At 39.8% G+C, this 22,431-nt stretch overlaps 1 protein-coding gene, 1 long non-coding RNA gene and 1 pseudogene across 5 annotated transcripts in view; 2 read left to right on the top strand and 1 right to left on the bottom strand.

Annotated features, from left to right (window-relative positions):
• Nucleotides 1-2: 2 nt before the first annotated feature.
• LOC127534510 (uncharacterized) lies at nt 3-17,913 on the bottom strand. 2 transcript variants are annotated; one of them, XM_051949834.1, is made up of 5 exons: nt 17,678-17,913; nt 11,701-11,840; nt 10,716-10,850; nt 9,208-9,366; nt 3-2,255 (listed from the first exon to the last, which is right to left on the bottom strand). In XM_051949834.1, the coding sequence occupies exons 2-5, from the start codon at nt 11,819-11,821 to the stop codon at nt 2,119-2,121; spliced, it is 552 nt and encodes a 183-aa protein (XP_051805794.1). In that variant the 5' UTR covers nt 11,822-11,840; nt 17,678-17,913; the 3' UTR covers nt 3-2,118. The 2 variants fall into 2 exon arrangements, with proteins under 2 accessions (XP_051805794.1, XP_051805793.1); XM_051949833.1 differs by lacking the exon at nt 3-2,255 and adding an exon at nt 3,985-4,968 and having other exon boundaries at nt 17,678-17,787.
• An 84-nt stretch (nt 17,914-17,997) lies between these two features.
• The window catches only part of LOC127534502 (CXXC-type zinc finger protein 1-like), a 28,806-nt pseudogene continuing 24,372 nt past the window's right edge, over nt 17,998-22,431 (top strand).
• The window catches only part of LOC127534519 (uncharacterized), a 1,716-nt gene continuing 1,395 nt past the window's right edge, over nt 22,111-22,431 (top strand). For all 3 annotated transcript variants that reach the window (XR_007942673.1, XR_007942675.1, XR_007942674.1), the window contains exon 1: nt 22,111-22,431. This exon is cut by the window's right edge. This is a non-coding gene — a long non-coding RNA (uncharacterized LOC127534519).

Raw genomic sequence — 22,431 nt, 5'->3', positions numbered from 1 at the left:
GAGCATGTTGATTTGTTTTATTTCCACACCGCCTGTTTCCATGGCAACAACTTCAGGTTTAATGAGGAGAAACATAAAAGCAAAATGAAGAAGGTTCTTAGAGAACAGAGTTCAGTAAGGTGTCAGGTGTTTTTAAGATGGATTCAGATCAAGTTCCATCATCCACTGTGATGGCTTTTAATAAGAGCAATTTAATAATAATAATTCTAATAAGTGACTAAATGTTCAGCTGAAGGTTGAAAAGTTCACAGCAGCTCATTATTTATGAAACACACAGAAAATGACACAAATGAACTTCTACAGAACATTTATCACACAGGATAGTTCATCCGTTAGCTGTCCTCTGTAGGGGGTGGAGCCTATCCCAGCTGACTGAGGGGGAAGGTTCACCTGGACAGGTAACGGTCCATCAGACAAAGACTGATTTTCAAAGATGGGGTTCTCTTTCTTTGTCATTGATCGGAAGAATTAACGTAGTTAAAATGAATGTTCTACCTAAATTTTTATTTCTGTTTCAATGTTTGCCTGTATTCTTATCAAAAAGTGTTTTCAAAAATATTGACTCGATGATTTCTGAATTTCTGTGGAATGGCAAGACACCCAGGGTGAGGCTGAAAATTCTTTAAAATTACAAATTTGATGGTGGTCTTACTTTACCAAATTTTAAATTCTATTACTGGGCAGTAAATATAACCAAAGCACTATGCTGGCTGAAACTGATGGACTGACCCTGGTGTCAACTGGAAACAGTCCCGTTCCTCATCTTCTCTACGAGCCTTGATGACAGGCTCAGTATCAGTCAACCCTTCTGGCTTCACTAGCAACCCTGTGGTGATCTCTACATTAAAGATATGGTTTCAATTTAGGAAACAGTTTAAATTTACTGACCCTACTGCATTAACTCCATTACTGAGAAATCATGTATTCAAACCTGCCCTCACAGATTCTGTTTTCAAAATATGGCACAATAAGGGTCTCAAATCATTCAAAGATCTCTATAAGGATGGAATTTTTTGCTCTTTTATAGAATTAACTAGGGAATACGATCTCCCTTCTTCTCATCTTTTTTGGTATTTTCAAGTCAGGAATTGTGTAAAATCACTATTTCCAAATTTCCCTCAAATCCCACCTGAGCAAAAATGTGATGCACTTTTGCAATTGAATCCATTACAGAGGTCTATAATTTCAAAGGTTTATGGCATAATTCAGTCTTATGATGGTTACTGAACCACTAGTATAAAGGAGGCCTGGGAGCATGAGTTGGGCTTAACTTTGGAAGATTCCTGGTGGGAACCGGCACTGATTGTTATCCATAAGACCTCCATTTGTGCCCGCTTGACTCTAATACAATTTAAAGTTCTGTTCAGATGTCACTATTCTAAAACTCGACTGGCACAATTTTTTCCAAACACAGCTGACATCTGTGACAGATGCTCTGGATCACTTTGTAATCTCACACACGTTTTTCTTTTGCCCAAAATTAACAAATATTTGGCAGATTTATTTTGATACAATGTCCAAAGTTCTTCAAAAATCCATTGACATTTCTCCCCACATTGCAATTTTTGGTCTCCCCAAAGACTATGATAACTTTACATCTGTTCAAAAAGAAGTCTTAGCTTTTACATCTTTAATTGTGAGACGTCATCTCCTCCTAAATTGGAAATCTACAAACACTCTGGATGAGTGAAGTCATGTCTTTCTGAAGACTAGAGAAAATAAGGTACTCCAGACAAGGTAATTTGAACAAATTTAACACAAAGTGGCAACCATTCATTTTATTTTTAACATTAGTTAGACCCACACTCCAAAACTCTTCCTGTGAGTTTTTTTTATTATGTTTTGTTTGTGCTCTGTTTTGTAATTTTCTTTTCTTTTATTGAAATGTATTTATTTATTTTATTTGTTTTGCTTTTTGGAGACTTAAAAAATTGAGAAAAGATGTACACATATGTGATGATCATTTATACCAAAATGTATTCATTGTTTGATGTATACATGCCAATAAACATATGAGACACAGACACCTACAGACAGTTCAGAACCTCCAGGGAACCTCAGCAGGTCTTTGGATTGTGGGAGGAACCTGGAGAACCCAGCAGGGAGAACATGTGGACTCTAACCAGAACCTTCTAGCTGTGAGGTCACCATGAGAACCACCATGCTGCCCTCATTAGGACCCTTATCTCCTGATAAACATGAAGTTCTGAAGACGTCCAGCAGGAGGCGCTGTGCCGCAGTCTTTATGAATCCATCTAAAATCATTTAGGCGTCAGAAATGAGAGAAAAACAGAAAAACTTCTCATTGTTTAATAAAACTTTGTTGTGGCTGATCTACGTTATTTCTAGAATCATTCTGAAACCGGCGGACCTGGAGCCTCCAGCTGCTGCTTCAACAGGAATCTAATTTAATTGAATTTAGTTAAACCTGGTTTCTGGGACATTATTGAACGAAGACTAGCAGCTCCTTCATGCTGCTGAACGTTTCACTCCTCATCATTAATCCTGTCTATGTTTACTTTCATTTTACTTCTCTTCAGTTTTCTTATTCCCCAGCAAACTGCACAGGAAATGACCTTCCACCCACTCAGATCCAGAAATGTACCTGAACGTTGAGGAGCAGATCATCAGTGGAACTCATCAATGGAGGATGATTCTACAGACAGACTAAACACAGATTAAACTTCTGGTGTTCAGATCTCCAGAGTGAGTGAGACAAAGAATTCAGTAAAAACGTCCGTCAGTAGAACTGTTCCTGGATAAATGAGCTCAGTCTTACCCTGCTCTGACAGCTGCTCCTACACTGATTACTGTTTTAGGAAAGGAGTGAATTATTCAGAAGAACTATCTACAAATGAACAGGAGGAGAAAAAATGGACAGGCAGCAGGTAGAATGCTGGATTCAGTTCAGTTTTTATCCAAGAATCTTGATCAAAAGTTCTGAATTCTCTGTTTTACTGAAGACTGTTTTTTTTTCAGAATCAACAGTTTTTATAAGTCTTGATGAAGTCTCAGGACTCTTTTTAAATTCATCAACAATCATTTCCTTCTTCCTAATAACTGCAGTCGGACCTGTTTAGAATCAGATCATCTCCAGACCTTTAGTTTGTCTTCATGTCTGCCAACTGGATCTGATGAAGAAGAAAACATCACAGTTATGTCTGGTTTATTCTGAATTATGCTTTAAAACTATATTTCACTCCTTTACTCATGTTCACTCCTCATGACAACAACAAACAGTTCTCATATCTGAGGACCTCTCCTGCATCCTGGTGGCCAAGCTCTGGACGTGGAGTCTGACTGGACCGTGTTGAAGGCCTCACTGCAGCAGGAGGTTCCGTTTTTAAAGAGGGTCTAAGTTCAGCCTCTCTGGGAAAGAGACGTATGGAAGGACTGAGATAAGAAGAAACTGATATCAATAGAAAATCTGCAAAAATCTGAACGAAATAAATCCCACCACTGGTTTAGCTCCCAGTGTGTGTGTTGGTGCAGCTGGTTTGTGGAGACGTTGTCCTCTTATGTCCTCTTTATGTGAAGTGAGGACCTAGAGGTCAGAGGTCACCTGCTGGGTCTTTTCAGTGATTTCCTGTTTGGATGTCCTGACATCAGCTTTGCCCAACACACACTTCCTGTCCCTGCAGGACCACTTCCTGTTCCGCCCCCTCTGAGCCATCAGTGTGTGATGTTCAGTCAGAAACTTCCAGAGAACGTTCCTGTAATGTTTCCCTGCAGGAACCTTGATGACCCTGTCTCTATTTTACTGAAATATGAACAAACTCATTCAAACATCTTTCATCAGAAAATTCTTAAACATGTTTCCCTAAATCCCTTCAGCTGTGATTCAAACCGACTGCAGATTGATTTTTCTATCACTTTAATGATCAGCTGACGTTCTCTGATTTTATTTAAAGTTCCATCAGAGGTTTAAAGATATTTTTCTTCTGCTTCCTGAATCCTGCAGTTGGCACCAAGAATGAAAAACACTTTGGGTTTTTTCACTTTTAATGTTCTGGTGGATCATTGAATAAAAAAATCATTTTCAGAACCAGAACCTGAACCAGAACCAGAACCTGAGGTCTGGAGGTTCTAAAGATCCAGGATGTTCGTGGTTCTCTGGATTCACATGAAGCTGGTTAGTAACTAGTTAGTTCATTGGAGAGGGGCGGAGCTGGCAGCAGACGACCAATCACAGACAAGGACAGGTGTAGAGAGAGGTACAAATTATAATCCTGAACCAACACCTGAGTACACCTGGACCAACACAAGGATTAAATGTGATCAGACTGAGAAGTTTGATCAGAACATCTGCTGCTCAGATGAAGTTTTCTGGTTCTACGTTCTCTTTAATCCTTCAATTGTAGAACTAAAGTACAATGAATAGAAGTCAACGTGTTTTCATGACGATTCAGAGATCTCACATTCTCTGTCAGCCATTAAAGCATGGAAAGGATCAATATAAAGACATCCGTAAACCATTCATCTGCTCTGATTGGATCTTCCAAAGTCAACAGGTTTTAGAGGTTTTAGTGTTTAGGATTAAATCCACATTTAAAGGTACAACACTGACTCTACAAAGTCTGCAGTCCAGAACTCCCTCCCCAGGTGATTCCACTGCCTTATTCCTGCATCGTCCTCATCCTCCCAGCATCCTCTCTTCTGTGACATCACGTCGCGGTCCTCCTCTGATTGCCTGCTATGAAGGGAAGCAGATGGAGCAGCACTCCAGGCAGATCTCCAGGCAGTCCGACGAACCGCAGCAGTCCTCCAGTATCCCACAATCCAACACGGCTTGACACGCCTCCTCTGTGCACGCCGCCTCCCCCGCCACCTCCACGCAGCAGCAGCAGCCAATGGCAGCATCACAGCAGCTAATTCCACCCACTCCACATGACAGACACTCCCCCACTGCTGAGCACATGGACAGCAGCTCACAGAACAGGCAGGCCAGGAGGCAGTGGGCACAGCAGTCTGTAAGGCAATCAATCAATCAATCAATCAATCAATCAATCAATCAATCAATCAATCAATCAATCAGACTAATCAATCAATCAGACTAATCAATCAATCAATCAACCGATCGATCAATCAATCAATCAATCAATCAATCAATCAATCAGACTAATCAATCAATCAATCAATCAATCAGACTAATCAATCAATCAATCAATCAATCAATCAGACCAATCAATCAATCAGACCAATCAATCAATCAATCAATCAATCAATCAATCAATCAATCAATCAATCAATCAATCAATCAGACTAATCAATCAATCAATCAATCAATCAATCAATCAGACCAATCAATCAATCAATCAATCAATCAATCAATCAATCAATCAATCAATCAATCAGACCAATCAATCAATCAATCAATCAATCAATCAGACTAATCAATCAATCAATCAATCAATCAATCAATCAATCAGACTGATCAATCAATCAGTATCATTGCCAGACAGCGGCACAGCATCACTGTAACCATGACAACAAATGAACACTATATGACCACATGATTGTGATTCTACTACAACTCCACCTCTGAGGACTTATCAGGACTTATCCATCAGAAATGATCCAAGGAACAGCTGATTGAATTGTGGGTCCCATCAATTCCTGCCGCCTGCTACATATCCGGATAACCGGATATCCAGTTTCCATACATAACGTACACATGCAGAACACATGCCTGTACACAGCGCAAGATAATTTTCTTGTCAAAGATTTAATCTGTCAGAAATGATCCAACGACTGAGCAGCCTTGGAGGAGGACTGCTCTCTGAGGGCTTTTCTTCTTACATTATTTTGCAAGGTAGTTGCTGGAGGTACGGACCTGTACTTTCCATTTGCCAATCAGATACGCGAGATCTGGTCACGTGACTCCCGGTAGACGCTGGAGGTACGGACCCGTAGCATCGGTACTACAGGTACGGAGCCTAAACCTGACCCTAACACTCAGAGCCGGCTCGCCCAATAGGCAATATAGGCAAATGCTAAGGGCGCCGTGGCCTCCGGGGGGCGCCACAAAATTAGGGGGGAAAAATCCATCCATCCATTTATCCATTTTCTCCTAACCGCTACTTCTTTATACCTTCAATATTATTAAAACTAGTTAGTAGTTATTAATATTAACTCTTAAAATAGAAAGGCTGACATAGATTCAAATATTTAGTAATGCCCCCCTCCCACAAACCCCCTCCTCCGCTAGCTGATGGTACCTGCTCGCTCTCTGTGTGGGGGGAGGGGCAGATTTATTGACGTGACCCCAAAGTTTGTAAATATGTCGAAACGACCAAAGCTGTCCGGAGCACAAGGAAGAAAAAAAGAAAAGAAGAGGAGAAAAAACGGGAGAAAGAAAGAGGTAAAGTAAAGATACAGTGATGACATGAAGCAGCCGTCAGGTGTACTGCCTCAGCTGTTCTGCAGTCTACTGTTAAATTGATAACTTGCTTCTGAGCGATTAGCCACAGTTGCTAACAACTGCTAATCACTTTCATATTTGTGTATCTGGACTGCATGGAAGGGTCTTTACTGTTCTGGATCATTGGTAAAGGTTAAACCTTCTCAGTAGGTTCTACATGAGCCTGACCTACAGTTTATTATTTGTTTTATTTACATCTGGCTCGCTCACGTTTCTCCTGCTTTTAATGATGCAAACTCGTCTCTGTGGACTTTCAATAATAATAATAGATGACTTTGCTGGAAAAAATCTAGGAAAGTACAGTTCTAGCAAGAGAGGTGAGGTTGAGCAGGTGGTGGCACTGGCATCACGCTAGTGGATGCAGTAATAATCACCACGAGGTCTATATGCCTTTTTTGTACATAGTTTTACATATAGTTGTATAGTTATTTTATTTAGTTTTTGTATATAGTTATTGCACAGTGTAAATGTAGCTTATGTTTAGTTATTGTGGGCAAACTGTGGTTATTTAAGTTCTTTGATGTTGACTGTTGTACTTATAATTTATTGCTATTATTATTTATTCACTTATTTACAGGATCTTTATTTTGTCGTAAGGTATTTATATTTTATTTCAGATTTACTTTATAACTTGCTTCTGAGTGATTTATTTGGAATTTGTTAAGCAAATAAATTGGGGGACATCTTGTAAATTAAAGACAATGGTATTCGATTTCTTTTGTAAACATATAAATTGCCGATGGGGGGGCGCGATCTAAAAGCTCGCCTAGGGCGCCACATTGGGTAGAGCCGGCTCTGCTAACGCTGACCTTAACCTTTGCTTACCTTTCAACAGTTTGCAGTGGTTAGCAGCTTCTTGACTTGCGAGACTCGCGTACGGGTCCGTATCTGTAGACACTACCATTTTGCCAATTATGACTGGAAAATTAGAAATGTAATTTCTTTTTTTAGTAATAACTTCATCTCTCGTGTGAAATTATGATTTACGTTCCTCAAACATATTTCATGATAAAACTAGAACTACAAAATAATCTCTACAACTTTATCTTTTACCGTTTTCGTTTGACCTCCTTTCTGTTTATTCATTGAACATGTTTTCTGACTTATTTGGACTTAATGGGTCAAACTTTTTGTTCTTTTTGACTCTTTAAAGTTCAGCCTCAGACTGAACTGCTGCTGTTTGTGGTGAAAACGAGAGCAGCTGATGGACTGGGAGGACTGGGAGGGCTGGGAGTGGCCCTGTGTGCTCTGCAGAGATAACAAACCGTCCAGCTGCTGAATGATAAACTCGGCAGGAGGTTGAAGTGTTTCTGTTTAGAGTTCAAGGTCGAATTGCAGCAGCACTTCTACCAGAAACTGCAGGTTTTCCTCTCAATTTGATGGCAGTTTAAATACTCTGAAATACTCTCAAAATCCTCTAAAAACTCTAAAAACACTATAGAAACAGGATCAATAAAGCATTCTGAAAACACCCTGACAACACTGAACATATTCAAAAAACAACGCCACTAACCCTACTAACCCTACCTCTACTAACTTTAATAAATCTACTAACTCTACTAACCCTACGAACTCTAACTCTACTAACCCTACTAACTCTATGATCCCTACTAACTCTACTAATCCTACTAACCCTACTAAACCTACTAACGCTATTATCCCTACTAACCCTAATAATAATGGTTACATTTAAATAGCGCTTTTCAAGACACCCAAAGCGCTTTACAATGGATCCATTATTCATTCACTCACACATTCTCACTCTGGTGGTGGTAAGCTACATTTGTAGCCACAGCTGTCCTGGGGCAGACTGATGGAAGCGTGGCAGCCCATCCGCGCCTACAGCCCCTCTGACCACCACCAACATTCACACACATTCATACAACGTTGTGAGAACACTGGAGGCAAGGGGGGTTAAGTGTCTTGCCCAAGGACACAACGGCACATGACTAGGCGAGAGCGGGAATCGAACCACCGACCCTTTGATCATTGGACGACCCGCTCTACCACCTGATCCACAGCCGCCCCAAGTGCTGGGAGCAGTTCATCCAGCCAGAGAACCAGCACCTGGTGAGTCCAGAGGCTCTGGACCTGCTGGACAAGCTGCTGCACTACGACCACCAGCAGAGACTGACGGCCGCACCCATACTTCTATCCTGTGGTGAAGGAAAACGCCAACACAGACGGCACAAAGGCAATAAGCAGCTCCAGTGCAACATGATAACCAGAGAGCAGGAAGAATCTTTGTTACCTCAACTTGTGACAACTTTACAACCTGTAATAACCCTACTAACTCTACTAACACCAACTCTACTAACTCCACTAACCCTACTAACTCTACTATCTCTACTAACACATAAACAGGTCTATAGTCCTGAGCAGCGGTCATGGGTTCGAGTCCAACCCGTGGTCATTTAGACTCTTCTCACCATGTTTCTTTTATTTAAAAAAGGCAAAACATTAAAAAAAAGTAACATTAAGAAAAACAAATTGTTGTCCTGGAAACTAAAGGAGTGAATGATGGGTGTGGCCAATAGGAACCCAGAGACTATAACCATGGGAACAGTGAAGGCAGACTAAAGGTCAGATGAACTAAAACACTATTTGGACACTTCAGATGCCTTTAAAACCTTTTAGAACCTTCAAGTGGAACATGAAAAACATCTGGTCCATAAAGAGGAACCCCTTTTAGAACATCAGGAGAACATCTAAGCACTGTGGAAACCTGGAGCTCCCTGAAGTTCTCTAGTAACTCAGCAGCAGAACGATGAAGCTGATTGGCTCACCATCTCCGGCAACCTCCTTAATGTGGGCGGCGTCGGTCTTAAAGGAGGTGTGGCTTTTGGTAGAAGATAGCTGCTTCTGATTGGTGCTCTCATGATGTCTACTACAGGTGGATGAAGACGGAGGAGTGCAGACAGGTGACACTGATGATCCATCCACACCTGAGATAACATCACACATGACTAAGTGATGACATCACATTGTTGATGAGGTGCACTCAGGGACATTCAGGGACATTCAGGGACATTCAGGGACATTCAGGTGCATTCAGGGACATTCAAGGACATTCGGGTGCATTCATGGACATTCAGGGACATTCAGGTGCATTCAGGGACATTCAGGGACATTCAGGGGCATTCAGGTGCATTCAGGGACATTCAGGGACATTCAAGGACATTCAGGGACATTCAGGTGCATTCAGGGACATTCAGGTGCATTCAAGGACATTCAGGTGCGTTCAGGGACAGTCAGGTGCATTCAAGGACATTCAGGGACATTCAGGGACATTCGGGGACATTCAAGGACATTCAGGGACATTCAGGTGCATTCATGGACATTCATGGACATTCGGGGACATTCGGGGACATTCGGGGACATTCAAGGACATTCGGGGACATTCGGGGACATTCAAGGACATTCAGGGACATTCAGGGACATTCAAGGACATTCAGGGACATTCAGGTGCATTCAGGGACATTCAGGTGCATTCAAGGACATTCAGGTGCGTTCAGGGACAGTCAGGTGCATTCAAGGACATTCAGGGACATTCAGGGACATTCGGGGACATTTGGGGACATTCAAGGACATTCAAGGACATTCAGGTGCATTCATGGACATTCATGGACATTCGGGGACATTCGGGGACATTCAAGGACATTCGGGGACATTCGGGGACATTCGGGGACATTCAGGGACATTCAGGTGCATTCATGGACATTCGGGGACATTCGGGGACATTCGGGGACATTCAAGGACATTCAGGGACATTCAGGTGCATTCATGGACATTCATGGACATTCGGGGACATTCGGGGACATTCAAGGACATTCGGGGACATTCGGGGACATTCGGGGACATTCAAGGACATTCAGGGACATTCAGGTGCATTCATGGACATTCGGGGACATTCGGGGACATTCTGGTGCATTCATGGACATTCGGGGACATTCGGGGACATTCAAGGACATTCAGGTGCATTCAGGTGCATTCGGGGATATTCGGGGACATTCAGGGACATTCAGGGACATTCAGGTGCATTCAGGGACATTCAGATTCATTCAGGGACATTCAGGGACATTCAGGTGCATTCATGGACATTCAGGGACATTCAGGGACATTCAGGTGCATTCAAGGACATTCGGGTGCATTCATGGACATTCAGGGACATTCAGGTACATTCAGGTGCATTCAGGTGCATTCAGGGACATTCAGGTGCATTCAGGTGCATTCAGGTGCATGCAGGGACATTCAGGGACATTCAGGGACATTCAGGTTCATTCAGATATGCCACCTCTCTGTTTGCGGAGTGCAAAGGTGGGCGGGGCAGGCAGAAGTCGAGAGATGTCATTGGTGTAGGAGCTGTCTGTCAAAGAGTCGTCACTGCTGTCATCCTCCAGCCTATGAGAGAGAGGGGGCGGAGCCTCTTCTGCAAGAAGAGCAGAAGCAAGATGGCATCGGCTGGTTCTCCATCGTTACAACCCTTACCCTACCTCCTTCAGAACCAGCAAAGGTTCTGGAGTTTACAACCCTAACCTACTTCCTCCCAGCTGGTTCTCCATCATTCTAAACAGGAGAACCAGTGAAGGCCCAGTTCTACCTCCTCCCCTTTACAGTCCAGGTGACTTTCCTAAAATCACTTCATTAATCATCTCATCAATTATGGAACTTTTGGATAAAAAAGAAAAAATCATCTTTTGTTCTTCTTCGAACTTCAAAGAAGAAGAAGAGAAGAAGAAGAAACAGAAGGAGGAGGAGGAAAAGAAGACACACCTGTCCTCACCTGCCTCAGCCGAAGCTGTGGTCAGAAGGTCAGGAGGTCAGAGGTTAGAAGGTAAACAGGACTCAGCTGTAAACTAATAATCGGTTCTCAGTCTCTGTTTCCTCGTAGCCAAAATAAAAGCGGCTTTTATCTGAAACTCTGGAGGATTTCTTCCTCCAGGGTTTAAATCATTGTTTGTTGGAGCCTCAGTTTATTCAGAAGTTATTAAATATTTCACTGTTTTCATCTGGAATCATTTAAATGTAACAAATTTAAACAAAACTTCAGTTTGATCTGTCAAATGGAACTTATTAGATTTAAAATAGATCAAACTAAAACTTCACTCAATAAAATGACATCATCAGCAGAAGGTTCGAGAAGGAACAATAATGTTTAAAACCCTTACCTGTCCTCCTGTCCTCACCTGTCCTCCTGTCCTCACCTGTCTCACCTCATTATTTTAGTGTCTCCTCCCGTCACATTGTGTCTTCTCTCACCTGAGAACTTTTCCTCTCACCTGTAGCGTGATGCGTGATCGTCCCATTGGCTGTTGGCTGGCTGACGATGCACTCTGATTGGTTGGGGTCCTTGTTGACTTCAGTGACATCAGAGGCACTGCAGTGTGATGCCACTTCCATCCCCTCAGGAGTCTAAAGTCTGATCGATCAGGAAATAATCAGTAAATCTACTGAGTGATTTACGGCAGTACAGTCTGAAGTACTTTAGGGTAGTTGTACTACAGTAATATCTAAAGTACTTTAGGGTAGTTGTACTACAGTAATATCTAAAGTACTTTAAGGTAGTTGTACTGCAGTAATATCTAAAGTACTTTAAGGTAGTTGTACTACAGTAATATCTAAAGTACTTTAGGGTAGTTGTACTGCAGTAATATCTAAAGTACTTTAGGGTAGTTGTACTGCAGTAATATCTAAAGTACTTTAAGGTAGTTGTACTGCAGTAATATCTAAAGTACTTTAGGGTAGTTGTACTGCAGTAATATCTAAAGTACTTTAGGGTAGTTGTACTGCAGTAATATCTAAAGTACTTTAAGGTAGTTGTACTGCAGTAATATCTAAAGTACTTTAAGGTAGTTGTACTGCAGTAATATCTAAAGTACTTTAGGGTAGTTGTACTGCAGTAATATCTAAAGTACTTTAAGGTAGTTGTACTACAGTAATATCTAAAGTACTTTAGGGTAGTTGTACTACAGTAATATCTAAAGTACTTTAGGGTAGTTGTACTGCAGTAATATCTAAAGTACTTTAAGGTAGTTGTACTACAGTAATATCTAAAGTACTTTAAGGTAGTTGTACTACAGTAATATCTAAAGTACTTTAAGGTAGTTGTACTGCAGTAATATCTAAAGTACTTTAAGGTAGTTGTACTACAGTAATATCTAAAGTACTTTAGGGTAGTTGTACTACAGTAATATCTAAAGTACTTTAGGGTAGTTGTACTGCAGTAATATCTAAAGTACTTTAAGGTAGTTGTACTGCAGTAATATCTAAAGTACTTTAGGGTAGTTGTACTGCAGTAATATCTAAAGTACTTTAGGGTAGTTGTACTGCAGTAATATCTAAAGTACTTTAGGGTAGTTGTACTACAGTAATATCTAAAGTACTTTAGGGTAGTTGTACTACAGTAATATCTAAAGTACTTTAGGGTAGTTGTACTACAGTAATATCTAAAGTACTTTAGGGTAGTTGTACTGCAGTAATATCTAAAGTACTTTAAGGTAGTTGTACTGCAGTAATATCTAAAGTACTTTAGGGTAGTTGTACTGCAGTAATATCTAAAGTACTTTAAGGTAGTTGTACTACAGTAATATCTAAAGTACTTTAGGGTAGTTGTACTACAGTAATATCTAAAGTACTTTAGGGTAGTTGTACTGCAGTAATATCTAAAGTACTTTAGGGTAGTTGTACTACAGTAATATCTAAAGTACTTTAAGGTAGTTGTACTACAGTAATATCTAAAGTACTTTAAGGTAGTTGTACTACAGTAATATCTAAAGTACTTTAAGGTAGTTGTACTACAGTAATATCTAAAGTACTTTAAGGTAGTTGTACTACAGTAATATCTAAAGTACTTTAAGGTAGTTGTACTACAGTAATATCTAAAGTACTTTAAGGTAGTTGTACTACAGTAATATCTAAAGTACTTTAAGGTAGTTGTACTGCAGTAATATCTAAAGTACTTTAAGGTAGTTGTACTGCAGTAATATCTAAAGTACTTTAGGGTAGTTGTACTGCAGTAATATCTAAAGTACTTTAGGGTAGTTGTACTACAGTAATATCTAAAGTACTTTAAGGTAGTTGTACTACAGTAATATCTAAAGTACTTTAAGGTAGTTGTACTACAGTAATATCTAAAGTACTTTAGGGTAGTTGTACTGCAGTAATATCTAAAGTACTTTAGGGTAGTTGTACTGCAGTAATATCTAAAGTACTTTAGGGTAGTTGTACTGCAGTAATATCTAAAGTACTTTAAGGTAGTTGTACTACAGTAATATCTAAAGTACTTTAAGGTAGTTGTACTGCAGTAATATCTAAAGTACTTTAGGGTAGTTGTACTGCAGTAATATCTAAAGTACTTTAAGGTAGTTGTACTACAGTAATATCTAAAGTACTTTAAGGTAGTTGTACTGCAGTAATATCTAAAGTACTTTAAGGTAGTTGTACTACAGTAATATCTAAAGTACTTTAGGGTAGTTGTACTACAGTAATATCTAAAGTACTTTAAGGTAGTTGTACTGCAGTAATATCTAAAGTACTTTAGGGTAGTTGTACTGCAGTAATATCTAAAGTACTTTAGGGTAGTTGTACTACAGTAATATCTAAAGTACTTTAAGGTAGTTGTACTGCAGTAATATCTAAAGTACTTTAAGGTAGTTGTACTACAGTAATATCTAAAGTACTTTAAGGTAGTTGTACTACAGTAATATCTAAAGTACTTTAAGGTAGTTGTACTACAGTAATATTTAAAGTACTTTAAGGTAGTTGTACTGCAGTAATATCTAAAGTACTTTAAGGTAGTTGTACTGCAGTAATATCTAAAGTACTTTAGGGTAGTTGTACTGCAGTAATATCTAAAGTACTTTAGGGTAGTTGTACTACAGTAATATCTAAAGTACTTTAAGGTAGTTGTACTGCAGTAATATCTAAAGTACTTTAGGGTAGTTGTACTGCAGTAATATCTAAAGTACTTTAAGGTAGTTGTACTACAGTAATATCTAAAGTACTTTAAGGTAGTTGTACTGCAGTAATATCTAAAGTACTTTAAGGTAGTTGTACTACAGTAATATCTAAAGTACTTTAGGGTAGTTGTACTACAGTAATATCTAAAGTACTTTAAGGTAGTTGTACTGCAGTAATATCTAAAGTACTTTAGGGTAGTTGTACTGCAGTAATATCTAAAGTACTTTAGGGTAGTTGTACTACAGTAATATCTAAAGTACTTTAAGGTAGTTGTACTGCAGTAATATCTAAAGTACTTTAAGGTAGTTGTACTACAGTAATATCTAAAGTACTTTAAGGTAGTTGTACTACAGTAATATCTAAAGTACTTTAAGGTAGTTGTACTGCAGTAATATCTAAAGTACTTTAAGGTAGTTGTACTGCAGTAATATCTAAAGTACTTTAGGGTAGTTGTACTACAGTAATATCTAAAGTACTTTAAGGTAGTTGTACTACAGTAATATCTAAAGTACTTTAAGGTAGTTGTACTGCAGTAATATCTAAAGTACTTTAAGGTAGTTGTACTACAGTAATATCTAAAGTACTTTAGGGTAGTTGTACTGCAGTAATATCTAAAGTACTTTAGGGTAGTTGTACTGCAGTAATATCTAAAGTACTTTAGGGTAGTTGTACTGCAGTAATATCTAAAGTACTTTAGGGTAGTTGTACTACAGTAATATCTAAAGTACTTTAGGGTAGTTGTACTGCAGTAATATCTAAAGTACTTTAGGGTAGTTGTACTGCAGTAATATCTAAAGTACTTTAGGGTAGTTGTACTGCAGTAATATCTAAAGTACTTTAGGGTAGTTGTACTGCAGTAATATCTAAAGTACTTTAGGGTAGTTGTACTGCAGTAATATCTAAAGTACTTTAAGGTAGTTGTACTACAGTAATATCTAAAGTACTTTAGGGTAGTTGTACTGCAGTAATATCTAAAGTACTTTAGGGTAGTTGTACTGCAGTAATATCTAAAGTACTTTAGGGTAGTTGTACTGCAGTAATATCTAAAGTACTTTAGGGTAGTTGTACTGCAGTAATATCTAAAGTACTTTAAGGTAGTTGTACTGCAGTAATATCTAAAGTACTTTAAGGTAGTTGTACTACAGTAATATCTAAAGTACTTTAGGGTAGTTGTACTGCAGTAATATCTAAAGTACTTTAGGGTAGTTGTACTGCAGTAATATCTAAAGTACTTTAGGGTAGTTGTACTGCAGTAATATCTAAAGTACTTTAAGGTAGTTGTACTACAGTAATATCTAAAGTACTTTAAGGTAGTTGTACTACAGTAATATCTAAAGTACTTTAGGGTAGTTGTACTGCAGTAATATCTAAAGTACTTTAGGGTAGTTGTACTACAGTAATATCTAAAGTACTTTAAGGTAGTTGTACTGCAGTAATATCTAAAGTACTTTAAGGTAGTTGTACTGCAGTAATATCTAAAGTACTTTAGGGTAGTTGTACTGCAGTAATATCTAAAGTACTTTAAGGTAGTTGTACTGCAGTAATATCTAAAGTACTTTAAGGTAGTTGTACTACAGTAATATCTAAAGTACTTTAGGGTAGTTGTACTGCAGTAATATCTAAAGTACTTTAAGGTAGTTGTACTACAGTAATATCTAAAGTACTTTAAGGTAGTTGTACTACAGTAATATCTAAAGTACTTTAGGGTAGTTGTACTGCAGTAATATCTAAAGTACTTTAGGGTAGTTGTACTGCAGTAATATCTAAAGTACTTTAAGGTAGTTGTACTACAGTAATATCTAAAGTACTTTAGGGTAGTTGTACTGCAGTAATATCTAAAGTACTTTAGGGTAGTTGTACTGCAGTAATATCTAAAGTACTTTAGGGTAGTTGTACTGCAGTAATATCTAAAGTACTTTAAGGTAGTTGTACTACAGTAATATCTAAAGTACTTTAGGGTAGTTGTACTGCAGTAATATCTAAAGTACTTTAGGGTAGTTGTACTGCAGTAATATCTAAAGTACTTTAAGGTAGTTGTACTGCAGTAATATCTAAAGTACTTTAAGGTAGTTGTACTGCAGTAATATCTAAAGTACTTTAGGGTAGTTGTACTGCAGTAATATCTAAAGTACTTTAGGGTAGTTGTACTGCAGTAATATCTAAAGTACTTTAAGGTAGTTGTACTACAGTAATATCTAAAGTACTTTAAGGTAGTTGTACTACAGTAATATCTAAAGTACTTTAAGGTAGTTGTACTACAGTAATATCTAAAGTACTTTAAGGTAGTTGTACTGCAGTAATATCTAAAGTACTTTAGGGTAGTTGTACTACAGTAATATCTAAAGTACTTTAAGGTAGTTGTACTGCAGTAATATCTAAAGTACTTTAAGGTAGTTGTACTGCAGTAATATCTAAAGTACTTTAGGGTAGTTGTACTGCAGTAATATCTAAAGTACTTTAAGGTAGTTGTACTACAGTAATATCTAAAGTACTTTAGGGTAGTTGTACTGCAGTAATATCTAAAGTACTTTAGGGTAGTTGTACTGCAGTAATATCTAAAGTACTTTAGGGTAGTTGTACTGCAGTAATATCTAAAGTACTTTAGGGTAGTTGTACTGCAGTAATATCTAAAGTACTTTAAGGTAGTTGTACTGCATATCAGTGAATAAATCAGGTTTAATATTAAAGCTAAATGTTAAATAAACAGAGATTCAAACATGACTCATATTATAACTGTTAAACTTTTTAATAATTCTGTCTGTATTTTCTGTAACTTTGACCTTTTAAGGACATTTTTCTATTAATAATAATTTTAGATTTAGTGCAGGATTTCTGCTTTTAACTGGATTTTTAGACTTCAGTAAAACTTTAAGAACACAAACAGAAAAAGTTCAACATTACATAGAATTTAAACATTAATAAACTGAAGTTAATAAATAGAATAAAACATTAATAAACTGAAGTTAATAAATAGAATAAAACATTAATAAACTGAAGTTAATAAATAGAATAAAACATTAATAAACTGAAGTTAGTAAATAGAATAAAACATTAATAAACTGAAGTTAATAAATAGAATAAAACATTAATAAACTGAAGTTAATAAATAGAATAAAACATTAATAAACTGAAGTTAATAAATAGAATAAAACATTAATAAACTGAAGTTAATAAATAGAATAAAACATTAATAAACTGAAGTTAGTAAATAGAATAAAACATTAATAAACTGAAGTTAATAAATAGAATAAAACATTAATAAACTGAAGTTAAAGAATAAATAGAAACTTTTCTCACCTGTCGCTGCTTCTGTCTGAATCCTGCTCAGTTTCTGTCCAACAAAGATCCTCCTCTTCCTGCAGACACACACACACACACACACACACACACACACACACACACACACACACACACACACACACACACACACACACACACACACTTATTTATAAATATATCACTGATATATTGTTATATATTATTCATTTAATATTCGTTCTTTCCATATTTAAAAATAAATGACTGATTTCCTGTTTTCGGTTCTCAGTATTTTGGCTCTCAGCTGCTCCAGATGTTTGTTTAGCAGCTGCTGCCTCCTGCTGGACGCTCAGAGAATAACTCTGACGTTCATCTGGAACCAGCGACCTGGTTCTACTGGATCCAGACTGAGGAGAATTCAGCCTGCAGCGAAACCAGAACCAGAACCAGAGGCAGAGCCGGAGCCAGAACCAGAACCAGAACCAGAACCAGAACCAGAACCAGAACCAGAACCAGAACCATGCGGGTTCGACAGGACGGGTTTCTGGTGACGTTGCTTCCGGTCGGCAGGTGGCGCCACTCAGCTTCATCCTCCCTTTGTTTCCCGCCGTTAGAACCAGAGAAGAAGAAGATGCAGCAGAAACAAAGAGATTCCTGCAGATTTCTGTGAAGATGGAGCACAGAGCGATGCGCTGCTGATCGATCTGGACTGATCAGCTGATCGATCCGGAAGTGTGACTCCTCTGTGTTCGTGGCGGATCTGAACAGCCTCATGGTGAGTGTGTGGTTCTGACAGGATAAAGAGAACAGCAGCAGAACATAGAACGGAGCTGAAACACAGAGATCAACCAAAAACAAACCAAAAGCGAACCTCCAGCAGCAGAAACACCCGAATCGAGTCCGTTTGTTTCAGCTGCTGGAGCGTTTAGTGCAGAACCAGGTTCTCCAGGTTTTAGATGGCTCTGCTCTGGTCTGTGTGGCAGTTCCTGTTCAAAACGTCCAGACTTGGAATGAAGAGAGTTCTTCAGTCTGGTTCCTGAAACAAACTCTGGAGGTTGTTCTGAGGAGAACTGAAGTAAGAAGATAGCTCTTCATGGTAACTGATGATGAGGAGTTAGATCTCCATGGTAACTGATGATGAGGAGCTACATCTCCATGGTAACTGATGATGAGGAGCTACATCTCCATGGTAACTGATGCTGAGGAGCTACATCTCCATGGTAACTGATGCTGAGGAGCTACATCTCCATGGTAACTGATGCTGAGGAGCTAGATCTCCATGGTAACTGATGCTGAGGAGTTACATCTCCATGGTAACTGATGCTGAGGAGCTACATCTCCATGGTAACTGATGCTGAGGAGCTCGATCTCCATGGTAACTGATGCTGAACGGTCTGAACGTTCCTAAAACCTCTGAATGAATCCGTTACAGCATCACACATTGGATGCATCCTGTTACCATGGAAACCTGCATGTATCCAGCTGCTGATGCAGACATCCTATAAATGTGTTTTAATGTTTTTGTCTGTTCACTCTGCTGGTCCTGCAGCTGATAGATCATTGATCATCTATTGGTATTTATTCAATCAATAACATTCATTTATTTTGGTTTGGTTCAAGTTAAAGTGATTTCCTGCATTATGGGATGGAGTCAGACCTGAATACACTTTAACAAACATCATGTTTAATCTATGGAGTTAAAGTTTAACAGCTCTGATGTGTCACTGATCAATAATCAGCTGTATTGATCAGTAAAATCAATATATTAACATGATGAGCAGTTTTCTAGCAGCATTCCTGTCCTGCATCATTTACAGCAGCACAACTTTAAAGTCCTCATTTTATTTTCCTCCTCGCTCTACATTAAAACTACCTGCTGACTGAAGGAGCAACCTGATTGGTCCGTTTACTGCAGAAGAGTCACATGACTCCTTAACCTGCTTTAATGTGAACAGAGTGAAGAAGAACACCTGGAGACCAGATCCAGGTAGAACCACCTCCTGATGTCTGACTGGAGTTCAGCTTTAGTTCAGCTGCTGACAGAGAAGGTCTGGATCTGCTGGACCTGCTTCCTGGTTCTGATCTGTTTGTTTGTTTTGTTTGTTTGTTGTTTGTCAGTCGGAGGCTGCAGCAGCTGAGCGGCCGGAGGATGAAGATGGAGGAGGAGGAGGAAAGGTTACCATGGAAACACCCAATGCTCCAGTTTACTGCATCTGCAGGAAACCAGACATCAACTGTTTCATGATGTAACTCACCTGGTTTACCTGTAAACAGTTAATTAACCAATCAACTAACTAACGCAGCAGCTGACACTCACCTGTCTGTCTGTCCATCTTTCCATTTGTCTGTCTGTCTGTCTGTCTGTCCTCCAGAGGCTGTGACAGCTGCACTGAGTGGTTTCATGGTGACTGTATCGGAGTTTCAGAGAAAGCAGCCAAAGCCATCAGAGTGTGGTACTGTCCATCCTGCAGAGGTAGGTAGCATGCTAGCATGATGCTACATACTGAAAACATACATTAAACTCACATTAAAACATGCACTGTGTTAGCAGTTAGCTTGGTGTTAGCAACTATCTTTGTGTTAACAGCCAGCTTTGTGTTAGCAGCCAGCTTTGTGTTAGCAGCTAGCTTTGTGTTAGCAGCTAGCTTTGTGTTAGCAGCTAGCTTTGTGTTAACAGCTAGCTTTGTGTGAGCAGCTAGCTTTGTGTTAGCAGCTAGCTTTGTGTGAGCAGCCATCTTTGTGTTAGCAGCTAGCTTTGTGTTAGCAGCTAGCTTTGTGTGAGCAGCCATCTTTGTGTTAACAGCCAGCTTTGTGTGAGCAGCCATCTTTGTGTTAGCAGCTAGCTTTGTGTTAGCAGCTAGCTTTGTGTTAGCAGCCAGCTTTGTGTTAGCAGCTAGCTTTGTGTTAGCAGCCAGCTTTGTGTTAGCAGCCAGCTTTATGTTAGCAGCCAGCTTTGTGTGAGCAGCTAGCTTTGTGTTAGCAGCCAGCTTTGTGTTAGCAGCCAGCTTTATGTTAGCAGCCAGCTTTGTGTTAGCAGCCAGCTTTGTGTTAGCAGCTAGCTTTGTGTTAGCAGCCAGCTTTGTGTTAGCAGCCAGCTTTGTGTTAGCAGCCAGCTTTGTGTTAACAGCCAGCTTTGTGTTAGCAGCTAGCTTTGTGTTAACAGCCAGCTTTGTGTTAGCAGCCAGCTTTGTGTTAGCAGCTAGCTTTGTGTTAGCAGCCAGCTTTGTGTTAACAGCCAGCTTTGTGTTAGCAGCTAGCTTTGTGTTAGCAGCCAGCTTTGTGTTAACAGCCAGCTTTGTGTTAGCAGCTAGCTTTGTGTTAACAGCCAGCTTTGTGTGAGCAGCCATCTTTGTGTTAGCAGCCAGCTTTGTGTTAGCAGCTAGCTTTGTGTTAGCAGCCAGCTTTGTGTTAGCAGCTAGCTTTGTGTTAGCAGCCAGCTTTGTGTTAGCAGCCAGCTTTATGTTAGCAGCCAGCTTTGTGTGAGCAGCTAGCTTTGTGTTAGCAGCCAGCTTTGTGTTGGCAGCCAGCTTTGTGTTAGCAGCCAGCTTTGTGTGAGCAGCCAGCTTTGTGTTAGCAGCTAGCTTTGTGTTAGCAGCCAGCTTTGTGTTAGCAGCCAGCTTTGTGTTAGCAGCCAGCTTTGTGTTAGCAGCCAGCTTTATGTTAGCAGCCAGCTTTGTGTTAGCAGCCAGCTTTGTGTTAGCAGCCAGCTTTGTGTTAGCAGCCAGCTTTGTGTTAGCAGCTAGCTTTGTGTTAGCAGCCAGGTTTGTGTTAAAGCCAGCTTTGTGTTAGCAGCTAGCTTTGTGTTAACAGCCAGCTTTGTGTGAGCAGCCATCTTTGTGTTAGCAGCTAGCTTTGTGTTAGCAGCCAGCTTTGTGTTAGCAGCCAGCTTTGTGTTAGCAGCCAGCTTTATGTTAGCAGCCAGCTTTGTGTTAACAGCCATCTTTGTGTTAGCAGCCATCTTTGTGTTAGCAGCTAGCTTTGTGTTAGCAGCCAGCTTTGTGTTAGCAGCCAGCTTTGTGTTAGCAGCCAGCTTTGTGTTAACAGCCAGCTTTGTGTGAGCAGCCATCTTTGTGTTAGCAGCTAGCTTTGTGTTAGCAGCCAGCTTTGTGTTAGCAGCCAGCTTTGTGTTAGCAGCCAGCTTTGTGTTAGCAGCCAGCTTTGTGTTAACAGCCATCTTTGTGTTAGCAGCCAGCTTTGTGTTAACAGCCATCTTTGTGTTAGCAGCCAGCTTTGTGTTAGCAGCTAGCTTTGTGTTAGCAGCTAGCTTTGTATTAGCAGCTAGCTTTGTGTTAGCAGCTAGCTTTGTGTCGTCTGCAGACAGAGATCCGTCTCTGGAGATTAAATACCGCCTGAAGAAGACAAGGGAGAAGGAGGAGAAGGAGGCGGACTCAGAGAGAGACGACAAAACTGACGGAGATGGAAGCTCCACCCCCCAGCTCAGGGCTGACAGGAGGCGTGGCTCACAGGTAACCAGGCAACCACACCCAGAGAGGCGGGGCTTACAATCAGCGTTTACATATCAAGGAACAGAGCCTTCCAGCGGTTACTAACCTGGGGCCTATTTCACGAAGCAGGTTCATTGAAAACTCTGAGTTTCTTAACCCTGAAATGAGGGAAACTCAGAGTTTTCCGTTTCACGAAGCGAGGTAACTTAACCCTGAGACAGAGGGGTAACTCTAGCCTGTTTCACAAAGAGGGGTAACTTCAACTCTCGGTCAGTTACCGCAGTAACAGACTCCGTGACTCTAACCTGGTCACCAGCAGGTTTATCTGAGAAAACCTCCAGTTTCTCT

Source organism: Acanthochromis polyacanthus, chromosome 6 (genome assembly GCF_021347895.1).
Source record: "Acanthochromis polyacanthus isolate Apoly-LR-REF ecotype Palm Island chromosome 6, KAUST_Apoly_ChrSc, whole genome shotgun sequence".
In the NCBI taxonomy this organism is placed as follows: domain Eukaryota; kingdom Metazoa; phylum Chordata; class Actinopteri; family Pomacentridae; genus Acanthochromis; species Acanthochromis polyacanthus.
This window is presented reverse-complemented; position numbering and strand designations above follow the sequence as displayed.

What these genes read in the sequence shown, in the direction of transcription:
- LOC127534510 (XM_051949833.1), bottom strand. Translation starts at nt 11,821, where the DNA reads ATGGAAGTGGCATCACACTGCAGTGCCTCTGATGTCACTGAAGTCAAC. An exon ending in GATCACGCATCACGCTACAG is followed by an intron (nt 10,851 to 11,700) that starts GTGAGAGGAAAA and finishes CTCTTCTTGCAG; the next exon opens with AAGAGGCTCCGCCCCCTCTC. An exon ending in TGCACTCCGCAAACAGAGAG is followed by an intron (nt 9,367 to 10,715) that starts GTGGCATATCTG and finishes ATGTTATCTCAG; the next exon opens with GTGTGGATGGATCATCAGTG.